General features: G+C 41.0%; 2 protein-coding genes across 3 annotated transcripts; both read left to right on the top strand.

Annotated features, from left to right (window-relative positions):
• The first annotated feature begins 1,102 nt into the window (after nucleotides 1-1,102).
• ptx4 (pentraxin 4, long) lies at nucleotides 1,103-5,027 on the top strand. The gene is made up of 4 exons (XM_085455393.1): nucleotides 1,103-1,214; nucleotides 2,214-2,392; nucleotides 2,615-3,618; nucleotides 3,911-5,027. The coding sequence occupies exons 1-4, from the start codon at nucleotides 1,116-1,118 to the stop codon at nucleotides 4,591-4,593; spliced, it is 1,965 nt and encodes a 654-aa protein (XP_085311519.1). The 5' UTR covers nucleotides 1,103-1,115; the 3' UTR covers nucleotides 4,594-5,027.
• A 932-nt stretch (nucleotides 5,028-5,959) lies between these two features.
• On the top strand, nucleotides 5,960-24,831 carry clcn7 (Cl-/H+ antiporter 7). Of its 2 annotated transcripts, XM_085453648.1 has the most exons (25): nucleotides 5,960-6,209; nucleotides 7,343-7,420; nucleotides 11,581-11,646; nucleotides 12,054-12,119; nucleotides 13,608-13,740; nucleotides 13,887-13,996; nucleotides 14,394-14,474; nucleotides 14,561-14,623; nucleotides 14,748-14,831; nucleotides 15,004-15,097; nucleotides 15,970-16,034; nucleotides 16,253-16,369; nucleotides 16,464-16,518; nucleotides 17,016-17,076; nucleotides 18,335-18,476; nucleotides 19,220-19,313; nucleotides 19,394-19,566; nucleotides 19,913-19,964; nucleotides 20,070-20,197; nucleotides 20,847-20,932; nucleotides 21,049-21,181; nucleotides 21,475-21,534; nucleotides 21,620-21,796; nucleotides 23,089-23,169; nucleotides 23,309-24,831. In XM_085453648.1, exons 1-25 carry the CDS (start codon nucleotides 6,096-6,098, stop codon nucleotides 23,393-23,395), a joined length of 2,400 nt encoding a protein of 799 aa, XP_085309774.1. In that variant the 5' UTR covers nucleotides 5,960-6,095; the 3' UTR covers nucleotides 23,396-24,831. The 2 variants fall into 2 exon arrangements, with proteins under 2 accessions (XP_085309774.1, XP_085309775.1); XM_085453649.1 differs by lacking the exon at nucleotides 7,343-7,420.
• Nucleotides 24,832-25,887: the final 1,056 nt, after the last annotated feature.

The raw sequence follows: 25,887 nt of genomic DNA, 5'->3' as shown, positions 1-25,887 counted from the left end.
TGTGCCTAAATACACTGCCCAGCTTTCAACAAAGGACTTAAAAAAACAACAAAACAAACCTAAAAGGAGACGAAAAGGGCTGAATAAAAGTACAGCCAAGTCTGTTTAAAAAAGAGTACGGCACAGCATCTAGTCTGATCAAAGCATTATCTCGATCTTCTGGTGGCCAATGAGCCCGTGTAGGGCTTTCCAGGGTGAGACAATGAAATGACAAAGGCACTGACGCTGCATGTGGGACTTGTGGGAGGTCAGAATGAAAGCGAAAGTAAAACCTCTGTTTGCACTAGACTTTCACATGTGGAAAACAGTGTAACTTTTGATGGAACACTTCACTTTAACATGAGCGTGTATTTAAAGTAGCATATTGGCATCAATGCAATGAGATTCTCCATGTTTAGCACTGCGGATTAAAGCTGCAGTGTTGCAACTGAGTCATAAGAATTAAAGCAGAAGGGAGGGCTCTGCAAAAGGATTCCTGGATTGGGTCATTTGCACAAAAAGCAGAAGATGAAGAGAGCCAGATCCCCCCAGGCAGAATCAAGGGGAAGAAGAAAGTACAAGCTGCTTCTCCCTCAGCCCACACATCATGAGTTTTACAGCCACATACACAGACAAGTTCACACATAAAAGCCTGCGAACTTACTTCAGTTAACCAAAATATGTTTTTATGAGAATATATTTTGAGATTGCTGTGTTTTGAGGAAGTTCATGAAAGCTTTTAATAAATCTAAACTTCATATCCAAAGCTGAATGGCCATTTACAGCACTTTAAATAAAAATAAATGTGCTTTTATAATAACACACTTAATAAATATTGTGTATCCGATTATTGCGGGCACTTCATTTCTCTTTTGTGTTTATTAATTTGTATTTGACAGTGAAAGAGGGAGAAAGACAGAAGCAGAGCACCTGCTGAAGCCATCTGCATTTCCTCCCAGCTCCCCAGTGATTTTGTGGAAAGTGTTGTTTTCACATAGTGTGTTTCAAGACCAACCCTTTTCAGCTATGTCGTTGTCTTCTCCTTCAACTACACATTCCCAGACAAAGACTGACAGCTTGCATCTATCCTTGCTCCACTGCCCAGCACCATGCGCAGCTTCGTGGTGGGCATCTGGATGCAGGTCCTGGTTTACACGCTTCTGCTGCAGCTTCAGACTGTAAAGGTGCAGGGATTTGATCCAGTTTCCCAGAAACTCCAACGACTTAATGAGCAGGTCAGTCCCTTATTACCTATATTGCAAATAATATACAGTAGTACTTATTGTAGTATCATAAACCCACATTTTTACTTGCCTTTGCATGCATGCGGCTTATTTTAAATGACTTTTTATGTGCTAGTTATATCCTATGCTAACTCAAATCCATCCCTGTTCACTAGTCACAAAAGCTGTGGTACTACCATTTCAATATGGCCACAAATGTTCTTGTTTTCAAAGAATCAGGGCTGTTCTGAAGGTAAAGGAGCTGGGCCCATAGGGAGGTCTCCACACAATCTGAAAATCATCATAATTTTCAGCTGATCCAAAAAAGTTTGGTTTGAAATATAGGACTATAGCCATATGACCAAAAATAAATCAAAATCAAAATAACACCTCACTTGTGAAATGTTCTTCCATGTTAGTTTTGGCATTTCTTTCATTGCAGCATCAAAAAGCATCATCGCGGAATTTGACATTTTTGTACAGGAATGACTCAGCATCACAGCAACAGTCACCTCAAGGTGCTTTACTGTATAGTGCAAGGTAAAGACCCTAAAATAACTCAGATGACCACTTATGTGCAAGAACTTGGCAACAGCGGGAAGGAAAAACTCACCTTTAAGAAAGAAACAGAACCAGGCTCAGGACCGAGCAGCAATCTGCTGCGAGTAGTTGGGGGTGAATGTTGTTGAATAAATGCACGAGAGGGTTAAAAAAGAAACACAAACATTTGCTTTTTATTAGTTTGTTTACTTTTTATGTGACACTATCAGATTAAAGTTGAATATCTGTTTCGCAATACTGTTTCTCTTCTGCTGTCATACATGTTATTAGTCATGCTGTAAAAGCACTGAAATCATGGAAAATCTCTTGCAGCACCCGATGATCAGTTGTCACGACCATGTGACACGTGTTTTTCAGTATTTACTGGAGATTTTCAGTATTTTCCTGACCTTGAGGTCAGAGAGCAAACATCTGCAGGAAGACTCATGAAAACGTTTTTTTCCCTGATAGTTCCAACAGTTCCAGGCTTTGACTCGAGCCCGTTTGAACATGCTGGCCCTGAACCAGAACAGGAGTTCCTTGCAGGCGCTAAAGCGGCGTGTTCAAGGCCTGAACGACCATTACCACCATGTATCACAGGACCTGGAACACCTAAAGCAAAGCACAACACAGGAGATAGAGGATCTCAGGTCAGAGCAACCAGGGGTAAATGTTCTGTTCTCGGAGACTGGAAGGGCTGCACTGAGAAGTAATATTAGTTTTGAACTGTAATTTCTCAGGTCATTCAGCTATTTACATGCCATACATGATCAAATGTAGCAGTTCATCCTTAGTCTGATGCTAAAAGCTGGATTTGAGAAGCAAGAACACAAGAATACCTAATCAAATATTTTCTCACACTGTCACCACAGGGAGACAAACAGGAAGCTTGAGAAGAAGAATAAGCGGCTGATGGGTCGCCTGACTTCAATGGAAAGAAAGTTAAGGGAGAACTGCCACCAGACTGAAAAAATGACAGCCGATCCTGATCAGGACTTCTTCGACCTCACTCTAGAGCTCCGAAGTCAAGAGGAGAGACTGGCTGCTCTTCAAATCCAGCGTGATGAGTTGCTGATTGGACTAAAAGGGTTGCTGGAATCCCTGAAAAACCAGGCAACACGTTTGGTCCAACTCGAGGGCCGGCTCAGTGAAGTCCTAGACGGGAATGGAAGGCAGAAGATGGGAGAGCCTGTTAGCTCCAACATCACACCTCAGGAATACAATGAACCATGCAGAAGAGGTCAGACAAATAGAGGAGGAAAGCGTAGAAGGATTCTGGAAGGACATATCCAACCCAGAGTGCAAGAAAGCAGCCAAATCCAGACGGACACTGATCATGAAACTAAGCCAGACCAACTCCATGCAGCAAGGCAGCCTAAACATTCAAAAGCTCAGATGCCAGAGTCTTATCTACAAATACAAGTCCAAAAGGAAAATCCTAAAACACATCCAGACCCTTCGCAGCCCCAGGTCCAGATCCAAACTTGGGCACAGACACAGCCCTATCCTTCCCAGCATCAGCATCAGCTAACTCTCCCCAGCATCAACACCACCCACCAGGCTCTGTCTCAATTCCAGGGCCAGACTGATCCCCAAGTACAGCAACCATCCCATTCCCATTCACATCCTGAGGAAACCCCACATTTACAAGACCCCGAACAGCATTCTAGGATGCTGCCCCGTGTTCCAAACCATTATACACCAGAAGACATACAGAACAGGACCAGTCCGGAGGCTCTTCGGCCTTATAAGCCAAGTGTTAGTGGATGGGATGAAGGAGAGGAGGACAAAAGGCACACAATGATTCATAACTTTCTGCAAATTCCTCTCAAGCACAAGATCCCAGCACAGCCAATTCCTAAGAGGGATGCAACCAGTAAGTAAAGTATCTACTCAGATACTGAAAAAGTCAAAGAAAGAAACATTTCAAAATTGTATCATGTTATCATCGAGTGAAAAGCATCACATTTACTGTTTATAGATTTGCGTAAACCCTCTTTTATCTTTCATGTACTGCCTCTCATGCAACTGTTTTTGCTGTTTAGCTCAGTTTGATGTTGCATTCATACAACATTTTAGCTTTTCCATGCACTGTTCAGTTTGTTCATGTGTATGTGTTGGCACCATGTTTAGATGAATTCGAATGCGTCTTCTTTCTCTGTCTGCAGTTTGTAACGTGGACTCCATGGTGCTGTTCCCCTCGGCCTCAGCAGAAAACTATGTCACCTTCTCCCTGAGTCTACCAGCTCTTCTTGAACTCTCTCTGTGCCTGTGGCTTCGTGTGGAGACACCACATATTGGCACGCTGCTCTCCTATGCCACCGATGACAGTGACAATCAGTTAGTTCTTTACGGACATAGGTCCTCGTCTTCGTCTACACCCTTTTCTGTTTCTTCTCCATCCTCACCTTCTTCCTCACCCTCTCTGGACTTTGTCATTAGAGACCCCGTGTATCGTCGTCTCCAGGTGTCACCGCTTCTGGACACTCACTGGCATCATGTCTGTGTCCTTTGGTCCTCTATCCACGGTCGATTCTGGCACTACAATGACCACCTCCTCGCCTCCTCAGGCTCTGACTTCAGGAAGGGCTGGGAGGTTCCCGGAGGTGGATCTGTGGTGCTGGGACAGGAGCAGGACTCTGTTGGTGGAGGGTTTGATCCTACAGAGGGTTTTGCTGGGCAAATGGCTGGGTTCAGGTTATGGAACCGGGTGCTTAGCCCATCAGAGGTAGAAGGAGTAGTGGCAGGAAGAGGTGTGCCCAGAGGAGTGGTGCTTGGCATGGAGGATATAAAGGAGGTGCATGGGGCGGTGCATCATGTGGCCTGTGATTGTTTAGAGTACTGTGGCTGATAATCTAATCAAGGAAAAAAGCAGTGATCATTTAAGCAATTCCTTTTCTTTTTTTGTGCAAAGGTTATGTTTGTGAATGTAAACACTACCGTGCTATCAGTTTCTACTTTAACTACAGCACTTATAAAAGTATTATTATTCGTGGACTCTGTAGCAGGGTCAAGCCTGAGACCAGGACAGCTGGAGAACGCCAGAATCCACTCTAATAATCATAGCTACACAAATATAAAGGATGCTTTGATAAAGATTTCAAAGTATTCTTACTGAAACAAACTATAATATAATTATAATGTTAAAACTACTTTCAAAACTAGCGTTGTAATAGCGAGTGTCGCAAACTAACTAAGAGACTGTAACTAAGTTTATATGCCTACTCACACCTCCTGCCTTTGCTGTGTTACTCTAAAATTAAAATCTATACACAGTATGATACATGCTACACATATAATTATTACTTATTACTATTTACCTTGTTTCTTGCCTGTTTTTCTAATAGCCAATGTATCAAGCAAACTGAACTTTAGCAGCTTATGTGAATATCAATAATGTTCTTATGAAGAAAAACTCTCCGCTCTCCATGACTCTCCATGAATCCAATGCTTTCCCTCTGCAAGTACAAGTCACATTTTTATAGCTAAATCAAATGAAACAATGAAGCTTATGGTATTTCACAAACTGATACCCGTTTCATTAGCAATTCTTTTATGCCCCTATTCCTTATTAATTACTTTTTAGCTTTATGTATTTTTAAAATCTTCTTATTTATTTTCCTTTGTTTTCCATGTGGAAAAATTTGAGTGACAGTTTTTCAGGTTCATCAAAACTATTTACATTACATGTAAGTTTGAAATAATTGTAGTGCAGAAAAAATTGATAAAAAGGAACTGATATGCTTGGAGGTATGCAGGATTTAAAAATCTCAAACTGATTCTTGATTCAGAACAATTTTTTACATCTTACCCCTTTACCACTGCACAGGTGTTAATAACAGGCATAACCTCTACGTTCTTTGTAGACATGTTAACTAACAAGTATTATTATTATATATATTTAAAATGAAGGGAACAAACTTTGGAGCTGCAACAAGTTAAAGGCACTCCCATTTCCTCTGAAATGGTAAAGTCTGGCTGCATTAGAGTTCAGATGAAAATAATACAGTTTACTTGCATATACAGTCTTTAGTCACCTAATTATTGTTTATAATATAATATAATATAATATAATATAATATAATATAATATAATATAATATAATATAATATAATATAATATAATATAATTTTTTGCCATAACTTTCTGGAGTCTGAAATACTGAAAAACGTCAAATCCCAGCAGCCAACGCGCCCCAGGATTGTTTTTGACCCTGCACGCGAACCTTACAAAGCGTCACGAGTTGCAGAAATGATCATGGGGAGTTGAGAGAGAATAATAGTTGTTAGGCAACGACGGCTGAAGTTAATGAAGCGAACTATTGACAGCTCGGCGTATTAGCGGGGAGCCACCATGGCTAACATCACCAAGAAAGTGTCGTGGTCCAGCCGGGGCGACGACTCCGGTTTGACCGGGGAGGGGACACCGTTACTCAACGGCTCTGAGATACCGAAACCTTCCAGACAGGTTAGCATGGTGGCTAATTTACCTTAACAGCTATTACCTCCGCTGCTTCCCAAAGAAGATGCTGTGTCATGTTTTATTAGCTATCCTAGGCTTATGTTGACTCATGTTTATAAATACTGCATGGGCTATGAATGCTTTTAATCATTTTAATGCACGGCCGCGCACACAGTTTTTACTGAGGTGTTGTTGATGTCTGGTGACTGTTACTCATATAGCAGCAACATGACTTGACCCAGAGTGCATTTGAGCATAAAGTCAAATGAATTGAGGATGGAAGTGTGCAAGAATTCACGAAGACGGCGAGTACACATCAAAACAAGAGAAAACCACCAAACATGCAGAGTGTGTTTTGGTTTGCAATTCTGGATGGTAAATGCAACCACAAGTTTTGTTTGTGACTGGGTTTAGAGGGCGAAAGTAATAGAATTAGGCCTATTCAAATAAAGTACATGATGCTCATAATTTGTTTCAGTCCTCCTGGAAAATAATCAGATTATTGCTAGTCATTCGCCGTTACTTCCATTATTTCCTAACCTGTTTGACGCTGGAAAACATCCTGGGACAAATTGGATTACCTGGGCTACAGGTAAACTGTAATGTGACTGCTTTGGGAAGTGTGATTATCCCAGCACGATCCAGTTACAAGACCTGCAGACGTCTGCCTGTCAGAGTAATACTGAAATATTCTGGAAAATCCAACTTCCTTTTTTACTGTTACCGTTTCTGTCTGTGTGGCATTAGCCAACATGAAAGTAGAGTCTCACGTTAATCCCCTTCCAAATATGCGCATCCAAAAATGGATGTTTTCTCATTTGCATCAGAAAATGTACAGGTATGGAAAAGAACATGCTTTTTGTGTGCATTTTCTGTTGTAGATTTTTTGTTTGTTTTGAAGTCGAATATTTCTTCAATAAAGGGAGCAATAGAGAGCTTCTTACTCTTAAAAATCTTACCCGACATGTATAATTTCATATGAGTCCAACATCAAAAGATGTCCAAAAATAGACTTTAGTCTCCAAGGAGAGGGGAGAAGACTCTTGTGTTAGTTTCTTAAATGGATACCAGCAGTTAACAATGTAGTCCTACACATGGCCATACTCATATATTTATGTTGTTGTCTGTGATGTCTTTAGCTGTCCGGATCAGGCAGTGTATTTCGGATAGGCAGATTCAGCACGGTGGATTTGGAAGATGATATAACATCAGAAGAGGTAAAGTTTGAGCTCCCAACATCTCCGCTCTCTCTTTGTCTTTTTCTCTTCTATTTCCCTTTATTAGCAGTTCTTGTTTTAGCCTCTTAGACCACGATAATCTTTCCCAGCATTCCCCAGCAAATCACTGCAGTTGTGACTAATGCAATTCAGCCACATGCTCATATTTGTTTACTGTGCCAATGCCTTGACTGAGATAAAGTTGAAGGTTGAGACTGAGCTGCTTCCCTCTGAATGATTTGGGAAAACCTACACAGAAATTAGTCGCTCACCAGCCAGAATAGTCCAGTGATGCTTGACTCACTAGGGGCACGTGATTGGAAACTGTCTGCTGGTTTCCACTGTGAGGCACTGCAAATAGCAAATTGATCAAGTCCATGCATTTGAATATATGTTCATTACATTCATTCATTACATTTTACTTAACTACTTCTTTGCAGGCTTAGGATACTTAAACCAGGACAAGAAATCCTCATACATACACTCTGACACACAGGACCACATACTGATACTTGAGCCTCTGTTAGCACGACAGGATGTCCCATCTGTTCTGCTTCTTCACACAAACCATCTGATTCAGTTATGTTTTCATTGGCTGACTGGCTGGAATATGATTTCAGGCTTGTGATTTGCTTGAGTATGATAAACAAAATGTTATTTCCAGCTTGTTTGTGGCTCTGTGAAAGTAATTTCTTTACTTAGTTGCATGCTGCACAGATGGATGGCAAGCTAAAGCGTAATTTATGGTGCTGCAAATGTGTCCGTCTGCCTACGTGTTTATATTTGGACAGGGAGAGGGGTTTTCACACATCGCAGATGTGCTCTTGTGTAGCCTCACAAGATCCTGTCGTCTCGCTGCGGGAAGCGGATGATGTATGCATTTGCTGAGTTTGATTAGCTAACAAGTGGGCTGGAATAGGGAAGGGAGTGACAGTGGAGGTCACTGAATATCCAAAAAAAAACCATCTGTGTAGGTTCTCAATCATCCAGGTTAGAGCATGGCGATATGACCAAAAATATTTATCTCGATATAGATTTGAAAATTTGCGATAATGATATAACTGACGATATAATTGACACTAGACAAGATACTTTACAACTCCACAACTTTATTTGTGCAAAAAAAAAAAAAAATCAAGGTATTTTCAAATTAAACGAGCAGCTGTTTTTTATGTGCATTAAAGTTATATAAAAATTTAACAGTGCAAATGCAAATTCCTTGCTGAAAGTTTAACCAAAAGAATCAGAATCAGAATCAGAAAGGGTTTTATTGCCAAATGTTGAGCAGGTTTACAACATTAGGAAATTGCTGCGGTGCTTCAGTGCAAACATACTGTCATAAATTGCGCTTAAATAGACATGAAAAAATAAAAGTAAGAATAAGAATTAAAAGTGCTACGTAGAAAGATATATGCATGAGATATACATGAGATATATACATGAGAATAAGAATTAAAAGTGCTACGTAGAAAGATATATACATGAGTGCAGGTGGTGATCAGTGCCAAACATGGAATGATGCAGTGAACACAGCGTAGGGTCATGTGTTAGGGGTGGGAACAGTCGTACGTTTATTGTTCATGTGTCCAACAGCAGAGGGGAAGAAACTGTTCTTATGGCGAGAGGTTCTGGTGCGAATGGACCGGAGCCTCCTGCCTGAGGGGAGCAGGTCAAACAGACTGTGTCCAGGGTGAGAAGGGTCAGCTGAGATCCGAGCTGCACGCCCCAGTGTCCTGGAGGTGTACAGGTCCTGCAGAGATGGGAGTCTGCAGCCAATCACCTTCTCAGCAGAGCGCACAACACGCTGCAGTCTCTGTTTGTCCCTGATAGTGGCTCCAGCGTACCACACGGTGATGGAGGAGGTGAGGATGGACTCGATGATTGCAGTGTAGAATTGCATCATCGTCCGTGTTGGCAGGTTGAATTTCTTCAGCTGCCTCAGGAAGTACATCCTCTGCTGGGCTTTCTTGATGACGGAGGTGATGGTGGGCTCCCACTTCAGGTCCTGAGTGATGGTGGTACCCAGGAAGCGGAATGAGTCCACAGAGGTGATGGGGGTGTCAGTCAGGATGATGGGGGGGAGTGGGGCTGTGTGCTTCCTGAAGTCCACAATAATCTCCACTGTCTTCTGGGCATTCAGCACCAGGTTGTTGTGGCTGCACCAGGACACCAGACGTTCAACCTCCCTCCTGTAGGCGGACTCATCCCCGTCCGAGATGAGCCCAATAACGGTGGTGTCATCTGCAAACTTGATTAGCTTGACAGACTGGTGGGTGGAGGTGCAGCAGTTGGTGTACAGGGAGAAGAGCAGAGGAGAAAGAACACAGCCCTGAGGGGAGCCGGTGCTGATGGTCCGAGAGTCCGAGACATTCTTTCCCAGCCTCACATGCTGCTTCCTGTCCGTCAGGAAGTCAGTGATCCACCGGCAGATGGGATCAGGCACATTCATCTGGGAAAGCTTGCCTCGGAGATGGTCTGGAAGGATGGTGTTGAAGGCAGAGCTGAAGTCCACAAACAGGATCCTGGCGTAGGTTCCTGGGGAGTCCAGATGCTGCAGGATGAAGTGTAGGGCCATGTTGATGGCGTCATCTACAGACCTGTTGGCTCTGTATGCAAACTGCAGGGGGTCCAGGAGGGGGGCCGTGAGGGTCTTGAGATGGGAGAGAACTAGGCGCTCAAATGACTTCATGACCACAGATGTCAGAGCCACGGGTCTGTAGTCATTTAGTCCAGTGATCCTAGGTTTCTTGGGGACAGGGATTATGGTAGAGGACTTGAAGCAGGCAGGCACATGACATGCCTGCAGTGAGGAGTTGAAAATGCCAGAAAACACTGGGGCCAGCTCGTTTGCACAGTGTCTGAGGGTGGCAGGAGACACACCGTCTGGGCCGGGAGCTTTTCGAGCATTCAGACTCTTAAACTGCTTCCTCACATCTGCTTCATGAATATGAAGAGTTGTGGTGGGAGGAGGTGGTGTGAAATCCTCTTTTGTGTGGGGTGAGGAGGGGGGTGTTGTAGGTGAACAGTTTGAAGGTGGTGATGGCTCTATGGAGGGGGGAGAGGTGGGGGAATTAGTGTCCAAAGTGCCTCTATTGTTGGGGCCGTTGGAGGTGTGAAGGCTGCCTGATGGCATTTCCAAAGGCATTTCCAGTGGAAATTGGCCGACATATCCTCAGCATAACCGTGTATAATATCCACAAAACTTAAAAAGAGGTTATACACACACAATACTGTAATACTATGCTGAAGCACAGTACGTATCACTCCGCGAGGCTCCTGCCTACGATAGCCGTAATGCTCCGACAATCCATCAAGCGGTGCGGGTTTGTAGCTTAGCAAAGTCGTACTAAAACATTTGACAGATTTTTGAGCGCCATGTACATAAAATCATTTCGAGGTCAGTAAACACAACCAGAATTCATACATAAGGCACACGGGATTATAAGGGGCACTGTCGATTTTCAGAAAAATCGAAGAATTGATTTTAAGTGTGCCGTATTTTCCAAAAAACGCGGTAATAACGAAGGTCCGCTAGCATGCTCTACCAAAATTAGTGCTTTGTTGTGTATCTGATGGACGAAAGCTAAACCAGTTCATCACCACTGAAATTGCAGCATTTTTATAAAGCAATTCTGGTTCATCCGTTTCATTCAACAATCCGCTTTCGCCCTTCTCACTCTCTGTCGCCGGCACGCTTTTTCCGCCATGTGCATATGAAAACAAAGGCACTGCCATTGCACGTTTTACAATTCATCAGCAATTCATCCACCAGGAATTTACTGTCATCTGTGATTCCTTGTATTGATGCTAAGATTATGATTGATGCTACAATTATTATTGTAGCTTCATTTCTAGAGAAGTACATGTGTGGTTATGGCGTAGGTTACACTGTAGTGTTTCAGAGGGGTTTGTGGTTACAGCTATGATGTAGACTTTCTGGAGAAACTGGCTGGGATTGAGTTGTTAAGAAAACTTTTGATTGTCAAACCTGTCCCCTAATTTTCTTCTGAGTAAGAAAAAATGCATCTGATGCTTGTGATTCATTGTTCCACTCCCTGCTGCTGTATGTAAAATGTTTTAATGGCAGTAAAATAGTTTCCAGCCACATAACTGAGGTCAGAGGTGATGCGTTAATGCTTTTTTTTCCTCGCCCCCTGCAGGACCCTATTAGGGGCCGACCGAAAGAGATCCCACACAACGAGAAGCTGCTGTCACTTAAATATGAGGTAAAACTGCTGTTAACCAATCAGAATCCTGTGTTTCTGATAAGTCTTGAATAAGCTGGATTACACTTGGTTACTTTGATGTTTTCACAAGAAGTGAAAATGTCCTTTTTTGCCATCTTAAGGAAGAAACTAAAGACTGAGCCAGCTATAAAGATGCAACTGTTTGTAATGTTCTTAAGCAAAGTGGAACTGTCAGTACTTCAGGAGATATGCTTTGTATTGTCTTTGAAATTTTGTATATACATCTAAAAAATGCACACAAAAATTGGTCAGATTTTTGGATGTCAGTTTCTTTAAATAGATTATACAATTGAACCTAGCAGGAAGAGCTTTTGTGTGGGTGTTGTTGTTTTTTTACAGATGTATTTGATTAAATGAAATGTATTCATCTGTCTGTTTCATTGTAGAGTCTGGATTATGACAACATTGAAAACCAGCTCTTTCTTGAAGAGGAGAGAAGAATGAGTCCCATGGTGAGTGGTGCAGGAATCTTTTGCAGAAATGGTAGTTTGCCTGGGCTCTGTATGAACTAGAGATGGACCGATCCGATATTACGTATCGGTCCGATACTGACCTAAATTACTGGATCGGATATCAGAGAAAAATAAAAAATGTAATCCGATCCATTAAATATCACGAAAGCACCTCACAAAACTTGCAACACGCCGTAACTCACCTCAGAAGTTAGCACGTCGGAGCAGTATGCATCACGTGATAGAGCGGCTGTGGCATGCGGGACCTGTCGGTGGTCTGGATAGCATGTGGAGCTTTGCTAGCAACCCGGCATTTCATCTCCGACAAAGTTATCCCCGAGAGAAGTAAAGCAAGTGTGTAAGTCCATCTCTGAATGTTTGTAAAGCATTCCTGCGTTAAGCTTAACAAGCGACTGCCTCTCCTGCTGCTACTTCAATCATGAAACTGCTTAAATGATCAGCTGATCGGCTTTTCTGTCGCGAGTCCGTGTCTCTAGTTTGCTTTTGGTCCACTTTGCACCAGAAAGAGGAAACCAGCGGCTGAACAACAGCAGCACGTTTAAGCTTGATCAGCTGTTGTTAGAATGTATTTATTATTACTTTCTACTCGAGGATCTTTTTCTACGTAGCTGACGCTGGTAACTGTGCAGGGGCGGATCTAGCAAAGTTTAGCCAGGGGGGCCGATAGGGCATTAACAGGGAAAAGGGGGCACAAAGACATACTTTTCTTTCTTATTCTCATTTAAAATGTCGAGCTTTTAATAAATAATTATCTGACACCCAAAGTTTTAATTTGATGTAAAATGAATAGAAGTCAATTACTGTATATAGTAACTATTACGTCTAATATATATACCCTAGTAAGCTATAGTACTGTCTGCAATTTTGTTGAAGAAAGATGTTGAATCTATTTAATATTTTTTGTAAAATAATTGATTTCTGTGCATTTTTTTTCACACTGCATCAAATTAAGGTTGATTACGTCGATTAAGCATCATGAGGTGGAGCGTGAGGGGTGGTTCCCTATTTTTTATTTATTTATTTTTGTTGTTGCTGGGAGTTGGAACCCTATTAGTTAGGTTGCTTAATATTTATGCTAAGTACTCTTTAAAATACCAGAATAGGGAGGATGGTGTAGGTTTAAGTTTATTAGATTGATCAGTATTGCTGAACTATGAAATATTTTTTTTTGCATACAGGTATAACAGAATAGCTTTAGTGTAGTTGTTGTTTTAAACTTGAGTATGAACTTATACAAAATGCAGCAAGATATTTAAAAAACAGTTTTGTTGATTAAAAAACATTATATCGGATTCATATCGGTATCGGCAGATATCCAAATTTATGATATCGGTATCGGTATCGGACATAAAAAAGTGGTATCGTGCCATCTCTAGTATGAACTCCATTATTTTCTTTCTGTCTCGAGTCTTGTGTCTGGCTGCTTTATCCTGCATCACTTCTTGTCTTCTCATCTTGTGTTTTTAGGGTTTCCGCTGTCTGGAGATCAGTCGTTGGGTAATCTGCGGTCTGATTGGCATTCTAACGGGTCTCATCGCCTGTTTTATAGACATTATGGTGGAGAAACTGGCTGGGTACAAATATCAAGTTATTAAAGAGAGTATCCTTTAGACGTGTACAGCTTTTTAGTCCTATTTTTTTAGTACCACGTAAATATGCAAGGCTTAAGGAACTTTAATTTTTCTCCAAATCACTCAAGTGATTTCAGGAAAAAAAGGACACTTCCTTGACTCTGAGCCTTCACAGACATTGAAAAGTTTACAGAGGTGGGTGGGCTGTCTATTTCTCTCATCCTCTGGGCCGTTCTCAACTGTGCCTTCGTCCTGGTGGGGGGCATCATGGTTGCGTTTTTTGAGGTAAGACAGAAAGCAAAAATATTCTTGACCTTTTCTGATTAGCCTAAATTTTGAATTGGAACCACTTCTTCCCCATTTGTGTGGTTTAATAATAACATTCCTCAAGTGCAAGAATGGGTTTTGGAGAAGTGTGACATAAAAGCTTTTGCTTTTTTTTCCCCTTTTTTGTTGCTCTATTACATATTCCTTAGCTGCAAACTATTCAAATCGTTGTGGAAGTGAAGATTTTTGGTTAGTAATAGCACGTCTGTCAATGTCTGAGTCCTTCTTTGAAATACTGATAATTTAAGCTAAATGTGTTTCTGTTTTTGTGACAGTGCGGTTTACTAGCATGTGATGAGGCACTGTGTGTACCACGAGTCTTCACATGTATCTTTTCCTGTTCTTTCTCTTGTAGCCAATAGCAGCTGGAAGTGGTATTCCTCAGATAAAATGTTACCTAAATGGAGTCAAGATTCCCAGGGTGGTACGGCTCAAGGTACGGCCACGTAAAATACCAGTAACTTAGAATAATGGCTACACTAGATCCACCTTTACATCTTTATGTCCCGTTGTTCTTTGTAGACGCTGGTGGTGAAAGTGATTGGCGTTATATGTTCAGTAGCCGGCGGTCTTGCTGTTGGAAAGGTAAACTATATTAAAATCCTTCATCTTTTTGTAAACATACACTCAAACTGTGTTCTAAACACATTTGAAACACATTTTTAAAAAAGCTTTTAAAGCTGTCCTCTTGTTTGCCCACGATCGTCAGGAAGGTCCCATGATTCACTCTGGTGGTGTTGTAGCTGCGGGAGTCTCACAGGGCAGAAGCACCTCCTTAAAACGGGACTTCAAGGTAAGCGTGTGTTGAGATCCTGAACACTAACATGCTTGTGGGTCACAGTATATATTTAGTGTGTCACATCGATTGACATTGTGACAAACTCCATATATCATAATATACTAGGTTTGTGTGTGTTTGACAATAGGAGTGGTTAATAATATGAAATATATGTGTGTTTGTGTAGATGTTTGAATACTTCCGGAGAGACACAGAAAAGAGGGACTTTGTTTCTGCTGGAGCTGCTGCTGGAGTTTCTGCTGCTTTTGGGGCACCAGTTGGTAAAAACACATAATCTGCTTTTGCTGTGTGTGAAGTTTAGCTGCTTTAAGCTCTACAACAGTATGATTATATATGCCCACACTAAAAGCAAACAAAAAAATAATAGTTTGCATAATAAGATCTTTAGAAGTCTTAAATTTGATGCACTGGGATCTACAGAAACCCTCTGACATACTCTTATTAGTCTGTTGATAACTGCCTGCTGTGATTATAAAGCTGCCTTGTGCATGTTGATCAGGTTATCGTGTGAAGAGTGCTGCTGTGATCACGCTTGCTAACTCTGGATTAGTTTAAGGGTGTTATCACACCTGTAGTTTGTTTACTCTGGTCCGAATCAGCTGAGTAAAAATTTGTAGATTAACCCTGTGGTTTGGTTTGTTTTCACACAGAAAAATCCAAGTGAACTGAAATGTGTCACTGGAAACCACATGAGAATGTTCAGTCCACTCATTTGCCAGATGTGTTAATAAAATAATAATAGGGTTAATAAAAATTAAATACAAGAAGAAGGTGCTGTGTGAGAAAACCAGTAATTTATGTTTACTTAACAGCTAGCTGTTAACCCGTACAGACGTTTGCACATCTATAGCACCTTCTTGTGTTGAGAATACAAAGCACACAGGGCAACGGGACATTTTTAAGCTCAAACTTTAACATACACCTGGTAGTTGGCTTGGATCATGTTCACACCATAAACAAACTGACACTACCTCCTCCGAAGGGTCTCTGTGTGGTTGTTTTGGTCTGCACACAAGTGTGTTTTGTCACTTCTCCAAGTCACTTTTTCAGTCTGAAGGAAAAAACAAACAAAATGAATATATAAAAATGTAATGCTATTCTGGTTTCTAAACTCTCTTTCTGTGGTCGACAGGCGGAGTTTTGTTCTCTCTAGAGGAGGGAGCTTCTTTCTGGAACCAGATGCTCACATGGAGGATAGTAAGTCATGAAATGAGCATTAACCCCTATTAGTGAGCACAATATGTTGAATCAACAGCATTTCATCCAGAAGTCTAATAAATTGAACTGAATATCTTTACTGTCATTGTCGCTTAAACAACAAAATTAAAAAGTTGGCTAAAAGATTGATTAAAACACAAGTGGATAAGTTTTAGTATTTCCTACATCTCCTAAATGCTTGCCCTCCTCCTCTGCAGTTCTTTGCCTCCATGATCTCCACCTTCACACTGAACTTCTTCCTCAGTATCTATCATGGCAAACCAGGAGACCTTTCCAATCCAGGTCTCATTAACTTTGGACGCTTTGAAAGTGATGTAAGAGACTTACATTAAACATAAACAGTGTGCTTTTTGAGGTTAATTAATTTTTGTGGTCAATGTAAAAGCACCGACTTTTGTCTCTTTTCAGAGTGTGGCCTATTACTACTACGAGATTCCTTTGTTCATGTGTATGGGAGCTTTAGGTAAAGTTTTTTTGTTTTGTTTTTAATTTCTACAAATATGCACAATTCTTCATGTGGTCCATTTTGGTATACACTATCAGCTACAACCTAAAACCAATGATGCCTAGAGGTGGCATTTCCTGCCACTAATCTTCCCTAGAAGCACAGTGCCCCCCAACACATAACATGAGCTGCTCGGGAATAGTTCACTGCATAATCAGAGACCCCAAACACTGAATAGGAATGAGAATCATCGTCTAATTCTTTGCCAGTTCCGCATCAACTCATCAGTCACACTCATTTGCATCCAACCTTTCCAGTTTCTTTGATCAATATTTTTCTTTTCTTCTTATTTTCCTGAGAGTTGCATATTGCAAATCGATCATCAGTCCTGCACCCAGTGGGTGTCACTTCTAAATGTTTCTCAGACTGATGACAATACCACTGTTCTATTTCACTTACACTATCGCTCCTGTTTATTCATTTCATTAATTTGTTTCCGTTCCTGTCCTGTGCAGGTGGGTTGTTGGGAGCGCTCTTTAATTCGCTCAACTACTGGCTGACTATCTTCAGGATCAGGTAAAGTTTAGATAGGACTCAAGCAAATGCAAACCAAACTGTCATTAACTCAGAAAGGAAATATTTCAGCAAAGGTTGTGAATAAAGAAGAGCATGTGTGTGCATTGTGCCAACAAAAACATCACATGGAGAGCTTGAAAATGTTGGTTGACACAGACTGGGTGGGGTGCGAGATGAGGTTTTTTAAGAGAAGACTTAAAATGGATTCTCGGAAGTTTGTGATTGACATGTGTAAAAATAGCCTCAGTATAAGAACAGGTACGATCACCGGGAGGCTGACTAATGTGGGAGACGACTCGTACTGAGAAGTGTTCCTGGCTTCCTGCTCTGGAGCTGGCTGATATAAATGTACTCAGATCTTAATATAATACACACTGTGTGTAGTTTGCTAATGCTTATTCATTCTCAATCATAATCAAAACATTAAATCCAACTGTCATGACACCAGATTTTTAATAAATGAGTGTCAGTTTATTTACAATATTAATTGACAGGAAATGGGGAAACGGGTGGTCTGAGGATTTGATTTCATATCTGCAATTTTTATACTCTTTCCACGGTGGAAAGTCTGTATTAAGAGAAAGGGAGAGAGGAGGCATGCCCGATTTGGTCACGTCAGTCACACGGCTCTGTCTGTAAGCGCAGAAACCCGACTTACCTGCTGTTCCTTCTGTGTGCGAGAGTAACCAGTAAGACGAGAGATGACTTGTGGTGAGGAGCTAAAACTGCTTAATGGCTTGTTTCGAGGCTGTGAGTGCACTGAGGTGCTGCACAGGCCCAGTATAAGATAAATGAGGAAAATGTTGATATGCAACTCTTAACCCTCCAAATAAGCCTAATGGATCCTTTTAAAAAAACAACCAAAAAAAGAAAGACTTAATTGAAGCAGTCTGAAAACAAAACAAAGTTTATCTTTAATATTTCTTTAAAGATAAACTTGAAAATAAAATATTTGCCTGGCTGGATGGTCTTGTTTCTAAAAATAACTCCTCTGGTCTGAGTCTAAGGAAGTCTGTATTTCTGTCACATTTCTGAGCAGTAATTACACTCGACATTTCCAGTCACATGGCCTGAAGAGACACAAAGTCAAAGAAGCTTTGTTTCCCTCTCACCTGTTTTTATTGGACTAAGAGCTGCTTTTTTTATTTGGGAAAGTCCAAACTGAGAGATCAGCAATGTGTCAGCATTTTAGCGCAGAGCAGATTAGGGCGTGGCGTTGTACATGAAAATGTCTAAATTTAATGTGTCTGTGTGTTAGGTATGTGCATCGCCCATGTTTGCAAGTGATGGAGGCCTTGTTGGTGGCTGCTGTGACCGCAGCAGTGTCATTCACCATGATTTATTTTTCCAACGACTGTCAGCCTCTGGGGCCCGAGCGCAATGAGGAGTACTCACTGCAGGTACACCCACATTCGTTTCCACTTGACTGAAAACACTCTCTCGCTGCTTTTTTCGATTTAGATGATGATGCATAATAACGCTAAATATGGGTCACAGTGTTACAGCAGAGCCGGGCAGGATTAGTTTTAAGATGGACGGGGAGATGGTGAAATGTGTGACAAAGCAAATTAAGACCAGCACGTGCAGATTTGTAGAGGACCCTGCTCATAATGATCCTTGGCACTTCCTACTTTTTAACCTCAGTAAAGTTTCATTTCAATAAAGTTTACCAGCATGGCGTAAAAACGGTACTTTAAAGGGATCTAAGGGGATGCAGGATGTTTCTCTCATAGAGTGCAACATTTTAAGAATTTATGTATTACCATGAAAATTGGTTGAGACATTCAGATGTCTCTTTTATATTCAATCATTCCCATGTTTGCTGCTAATTAGAAAACAGAATGTCCGGGAACAGTTTTGGTTCAGTGCACTGTGACTGAGACTAGCTGTAGATTAGAAGCTCAGATGATGGAAGCAATACCAGATTTAAATGTTATAATAGTTTATGCTTTTATAGATTTTTTTTTTTCACTTCTGATTGGGTAGCAAAATTGTGACATCATGTTTGTATTTAGGCACTGTGGGCATCCGATTCCTAATAAAATCAGACGTGATAAGCAGTTTTTCTGTTTCTGTCTTAAGCCCTTCATTTTGTGGCTCTTGAGTATTTTGTGCCATGCATCATTTTTCTGTCTCTGTTTAGTTGTTTTGTGCAGATGGCGAGTATAATTCCATGGCTACAGCATTTTTTAACACTCCTGAGAGAAGCGTTCGTAGTCTCTTCCACTATCAGCCGGGTAAGATGGTGCACTATTGTAGTGACTTTGTTTAAACCATTATACTCTCACTAATTACTTTCTTTGTTTGTGTTTTAAAGGAAGTTACAACCCTATGACACTGGGTTTGTTTACTCTGACCTATTTCTTCCTGGCGTGTTGGACATACGGCCTGGCAGTGTCTGCTGGTGTCTTCATCCCGTCTCTTCTAATAGGAGCAGCTTGGGGGAGGCTGTGTGGGATACTGCTTGCCTCTTTCACTCCCACTAGCCCGGTTGGTGCTCCTCACAGTGACATTTGTTTTAGTTCCCATTTTGAAAACTAGCTAAATTTAATGGAGCTGACCCAACAAGTTAACATGACCGGTATCATGGACAGTATTAGCAAAGCAGTGGAAGAAAATAGTCTTTATTTAAAAAAAAAAAAAAGAGAACTTTTAATTACTTCACAAACCTTCCTACTAAACTTGCTAGCATTATTGTGTTATTAAAAATATGGGATAGGGAAATAGGTGAAACATGTTAAATGCATATTTTTATTAATTTGTCTAGATTATTGTTACATTAAGCTAATATGCCAATTAACATGTGTTAAAGACTTTGCTCCATGTATTTTCATAGATTTGGGCTGATCCTGGTAAATATGCTTTGATTGGAGCTGCAGCACAGTTAGGTGAGTAACTGTCACTTTAAAAAAAATTTTTTGTAATTTTATGTATATTGTTGTAAATATTTAAATTTGTTCTACAATGTGCTGCATACTTCCTCCTCTCTGCAGGTGGCATTGTAAGAATGACTCTCAGTTTGACTGTCATCATGGTGGAGGCAACTGGAAACGTCACATACGGCCTTCCCATAATGCTCGTTCTCATGATTGCCAAAATAGTGGGAGACTACTTTCAGGAGGTGAGTGAAGTCACAGACACAACCTACTCCTCACTCCACACTGCTGAAGTTAGTCCAGTGTAGGGTGATCAGATCCCAGCATAATAAATGCTACTGTATTTTATCTGAATGCAAGTGCTTAGTAAATGCATTTAGCGTAAATTTCAATTTCATTTAATACATTAGTCTTTTGTAAACCTATATTTTCCTTTTCTGTTGAGAGGAGATAAAAAATAAAGTTTTTGTTTGTCTGACAGCAGACACTTTGTCCTAACCTGCTGGAATAATTGGAGATTTATCTGAACGTCACGACCACGCCTCAGACACTTACCTTCTGGTTCCATACCTATACATTGGCTTCCTGCACTGTAGGCTTTTTGTTCTCATTTTCGTGCCCAACCCTCCCCCCGCTTTTCTCAGTTCTTACACGACTCATTTGTACCCGGGGGTTTGGTCGGCCTGGAAGTCCTCACTGAGGCCTTCCACAAAACCTCAGTCTCAGGCTTAGAGAGTAGAATCCAACCACTGTAACCTTTCAAGAAACCTTGCGGATTGAATTGAGGATGTTGTCCTTGCTGGTGAAATTGCAGTTGGATCTACTGTGTACAGTTTATGATAGGAAAGTAAGGCACAGACAGCATCTCTAACCACTCTTATTTTCCTGCTTTAGGGTTTATACGACATTCACATCAAGTTGCAGAGTGTTCCCTTCCTGCACTGGGAGGCTCCTGCCACCTCCCACTGGCTGACTGCCAGGTAGGATGGATGGATGAACTTGTGTTTGTTTTTCTCACTGTTTCTTTTATTTTATAATCAGTACTTGCACTCTTGTTGTTTACCTTCTTATCACCATTGTCCTCCTCGCTGTCCAGAGAGGTGATGAGTTCTCCAGTCACCTGCTTCAACAGGATAGAGAAGGTGGGAACAATCGTGGACGTCCTTAGCAACACATCAACAAATCACAATGGCTTCCCTGTTGTTGTGCAGGTTTTGGATAGTGATGAGGTAACTGTTTGAATGTTTGTTTGTTTTTCTGTTGAAAGTTTGTGTTTGAGGTGTTAAAGGGTTGCTCGCTGCTAAGTAGTTGGTTTTGTTTCTTAACAAAAGGTCGTGTTAAGGTGTTTGTAGTCAAATCCGTGGAAAGCGTTGTTTTTGTGTCTCTTTGTGTCAATTTTTGGCACCACTTTAGCAAAGTACATAAGCTACTTTAAGAGCAGATTGGAGTTGACGCAGGAGAAAAATGTGAGACATGTTGCCCTGCAGTGTAAGAGATTATTAACACCTTCCTCTTCACTCAGCCAGCAAAACTCTGCGGTCTCATCCTGCGCTCTCAGCTGATTGTTCTTCTCAAACACAAGGTAACAGCTGATCTGAGATCTGATACGAGAGCCTGTAAAACCTGATTGCAGTTAGGCCAGTTTGCACCATCTTCTTTCCTGCCAGGTGTTTGTGGAGTTGGCCCGGTCCCGGCTGTCTCAGAGGAAGCTCCAGCTGAAAGACTTCAGGGACGCCTACCCCCGCTTTCCCCCAATCCAAAGCATCCATGTCTCCCAGGACGAGAGAGAATGCATGATGGACCTCACTGAGTTTATGAATCCAACACCTTACACTGTACCACAGGTAACAGATGCAGTAACTGCAGTTGTGCAAGCACCAACAAATTTGATTAGACTTGTAAGTTGAGACTGCTGCTGCAAAATGTTAAATTTGTGGGTTTACAGTTTTCTTTTCATTCTTTCATTAAAATGCTTTTCAGGATGGTTTTTGATGTTTTGTTTGAATGAAGTCAAACTAGGGCTGCTCGATTATGGCAAAAATGATCATCACGATTATTTTCACTGAAATTGAGATCTCGATTATTTGACGATATTTATTTAACAATAACAATGTATTGAATAATGGCTTTAAAGATTGTCAAAACAAATAATATAAAATAGTGTGCAAATACTGATAACGGTGCAAATGTTTGCAATATAAAAAATAAATGAAAAATGTAAACATCTATGTTTAGTGAACTTCAAAATACTGCATAATATTTATGCATACAAATAACCAAACATCAAGGCAAGCTGTGTAGCCACACAATGCACAATTGTATCAAACTGACACTGAGGTATGTCAACTAAAGTTGCTGCTTGAACACAAATAAAATAAAACATTGAAAGTACAATACAACTTTATTTGTATAGCACATTTAAAAGACCAGTGGTACACCAAAGTGCTTTACAATAAAAACAGGAAAATTAAGACAATAAATAAAAGACTATTAACAAAGTACCACATATGTCATTAGGTTAAGGGCACTAATTATACAACAATAAAAGGGAATATAAGAACAAAGTTACTAAGAACAGATATAGCTAAAAGATAAAGTACATAAATAAGAAATTGAACCAAATTTAAAATAGGGACACTAACTTACTAAAAGTAGTAACTTTTATAAGAAATAAATAAAAACTAGTAGGCCCAAGTCCCATACAATCTCAAAACGGCTCAACAAAACATGGTTCCTGCAACCTCTCAAAGGTTTTTAGCCAAAAACGCCAGCCTATTGACATGATCAGGCTTCAGGGATGCACGCAGGCACTTGACAACATTTCCACCAGTGCTGAAGACTATTTCTGATGAGGCACTTGTGGCTGGGATGCAAAAATATCCTCTCCTCTCCAAATAACTTCTGCTTAGCTTTCCGAGCTTCCCTCGGGTCCTCTTAATTGTTGCGACGCGTGTTCGAAACGAGAGGTGCGCTCGATTTGCCACACGGAGCAGCGCGAGAGTAAAGCACGAGGGAGGTGCTAATAATCGGCTCAGTCATTTTTAATGATCGTTGAAAGCCCAGATCGTAATTTCGATTAAAATTCGATTAATTGAGCAGCCCTGAGTCAAACTTTAACAAATCGTTCTGTCTGCAGGATACATCACTCCCCCGTGTGTTTAAGCTGTTCAGAGCCCTGGGACTGAGACACCTGGTGGTGGCAGATGATGTGAACAGGGTAAGACGGTGTGTTTATGTTTCAGTGTAAAGGATTTTTGTTTGGTTGTATTTCCCCACATACTTCACATTTATTTTGCTATGATGATTGTCCTGATTAGTTTTATTTTTTTTTTTCTTTGGTTTGTCACCTCCTGCAGGTGATTGGACTGGTGACAAGGAAGGACTTGGCCAGATATCATCTGGGCAAACATGGGCTGGAGGAGCTGCAGCTTGCCCAGACATAGTGTGCCCACATACACACGCCCATAGACTGACCACATGTTGCCTCAGAAGCTGTTGACCATCCGTTTGGCAGCCCAGAAGGACGCCTTCATGGGCCAAAGATCTCTTTTTTGAATAATTCTAAAAAACATCCACCCCTCTGTTAACGCTGAGTGACGGCATTTTCTTCTAAAGGATTCAAATTAATAGTTTTTCCAGGATAATTCCAGGAACTGTATTTTATTTAATAATTCACCAGATTTTTGCGCTGAGGCAACAAATGATGCTTGACTTTCTTGTCTTTTATTCTTAATCGTTTTGGTTGTTTAGTTGTTTTTCACACACTTTTACAGAGTTTTACACACACACACACACACACACACACACACACACACACACACACACACACACACACACACACACACACACACACGTCAATGGCCCCAAATAAAGTTGGACTGGATCAGTTAGAATGAAAATCAATTTGCTTATATTCTAAACAAATCTGTTTAATTTTTGTTAACTTGGAAAATATTTTGCATTGTTAGCCACAGCATTTAAACCAGTGACGGATGAAGTGAATCACTCATCTCAGCAGCGTTGTGCTGGGAAACACTGTTGCAGACTGAGCATGCTCCCTCATTGTAACAGACTACATGGAAAAAATACTCATGAGCAGCATGATAAATAACCCGAGGTGTTGACCCAGCCTCCAAACTTCCAAGTTTTTAATCCAGTCAAGGATCCGTGGAACCCATCGGATCACCCCTGAGAACCCACTCCCCAACCATCAGCTCCCAAAGGATTTTCTTAGTGCATTTCTACTGTTGTTAGTCCCATTCTGCCTCCCTACTTTCATAAACTGTTAAATGTTAGTTCCTTCATGAGGTTGTGTAGCTGGATGCTGTGGAAATGCAGGTGTACAGGATGGTAACTTGCTTCAGATTGTGTGCTTCAGATTTTATATTCCTGCTGCTGCGCTACAGGATACTTTGAAGTGTTTTGCTTAGAAAATCTGATTGTGAGTTGTCGTGTTCAAGAGCTGGTTTAAAGCACAGCTACCGACCACTGAAGGTTTGCAATGATATCTGTGTTTGTGTAGTTTTGCACTGAAAGACTGCTGTTATTTATTGTACTACTTAGATTGGTACTCAAAGGTACTTTTTCCACCTCTGAAGGTTTGCACTTTGACCTGCTACTGAAGACTTCCCACGAGTGTCCCTATTGGAGCTCTGTATGAATGTAAACAATAGTGTGCCACATATCTTCTTTGCTACCCTGACAACACATTTTTCTTATTGATTGTAATCGTGTCTGTTTGTATTTCTAACACTTCAGTCAGCAGTGTTGTCGATTTCTTTGGGCTTTTATTGTTTTTACCCTTCCAGATGTAAACATGCAAATGTTGCTCTATTTTATGGATAAACCTTTTTGTGAATGAATAAAGTTTTAACTATTATCATACAACTCTTTTGTACATTTAAGAATGAGTCCAGGCACTTTTCTTTTCAAGCTCCATAGACCGGTGGTTTTCAACTACTGTGCCATAGTAGTATACCAGTGTGCCATCGCAAATTATTTCACTTCAATTAATTGGCCCAAAAGATACAATTTAATAATTACTGCCAATAATCATTGTTGGGCATCTGTGCTTTCACTGCAGTGACTTGTAGTAATTACCACCCACCTGACATGAACGAGTAATTACTAGTCAACTGTTTGCACAAAATACTAGTCCTTAGTTTAGTTCTGTATTATATAAGATGTCCGTCCCAGTCTAAGAGGATCAAATTTCTACGAATGTTTGTCACAGGATCCCAGACACAGAACAGCAGCACATAAACCCTCTGTCCCAAAAATGGACATCAGGGAAGAGCTGGGTCGTATTTGGGAAAGAATGAAGTCAGAAAGGGTGCCTTGCACTCTTGAAGATGTGTTTGTTAATATTTTGGGGGAAACATCCAACCCTCCCACTCCCTTTTCCCCACCTCCTCCTCCTGCTTTCCCTGCTGGACCAGCTGCCCTGCCTCACCCAGCAGCAGGCAGAGTAGAGGATCTGTTACCTACACCCTCCTGAGATCCGCTCCTTTTCTGTCTGAGCACCAACGTTCATGTATAGTTGCTCCAATCACCATGCAGCCATCTCACATGTACAGTCAGCCAGGCACAGCTAGCCAAGGACAGGTGAGACACTCAGACAGTTGTCGTTAGATTTTTATTGATAAAGGTGCTTGAACCTGTTGGATGCTTCAGGCTAATGAAAGAAAAACTGTTTAGTTTGCATGTTTCTGTGCTGTTTATCATTATTAGTCTTTGAAATGCTGGACTAAGTGTCAGTATTATGGATTTTTGTCCTTCTCCATCTCTCCACACAATCTACTGTATCAGTTGCCTGTAAACAACATCCCATCGGCAACAACAGCAGCTGTTCTTCCAGCTCCTCCACCCCACAGCTGCGCTCCAAAGTCAGTTTCTCTGCTGCGTTTTCTCACTGATCTGCAGGTATCTGTCATTT

The sequence above is a fragment of the Copadichromis virginalis genome, linkage group LG4 (genome assembly GCF_057382275.1).
Source record: "Copadichromis virginalis isolate Kocher_CV1m ecotype Utaka linkage group LG4, C_Virginalis_male_GT1.1, whole genome shotgun sequence".
Lineage (NCBI taxonomy): Eukaryota > Metazoa > Chordata > Actinopteri > Cichliformes > Cichlidae > Copadichromis > Copadichromis virginalis.
The sequence above is the reverse complement of the archived record's forward strand: the minus strand, read 5'-3'. Positions and strand labels throughout refer to the sequence as shown.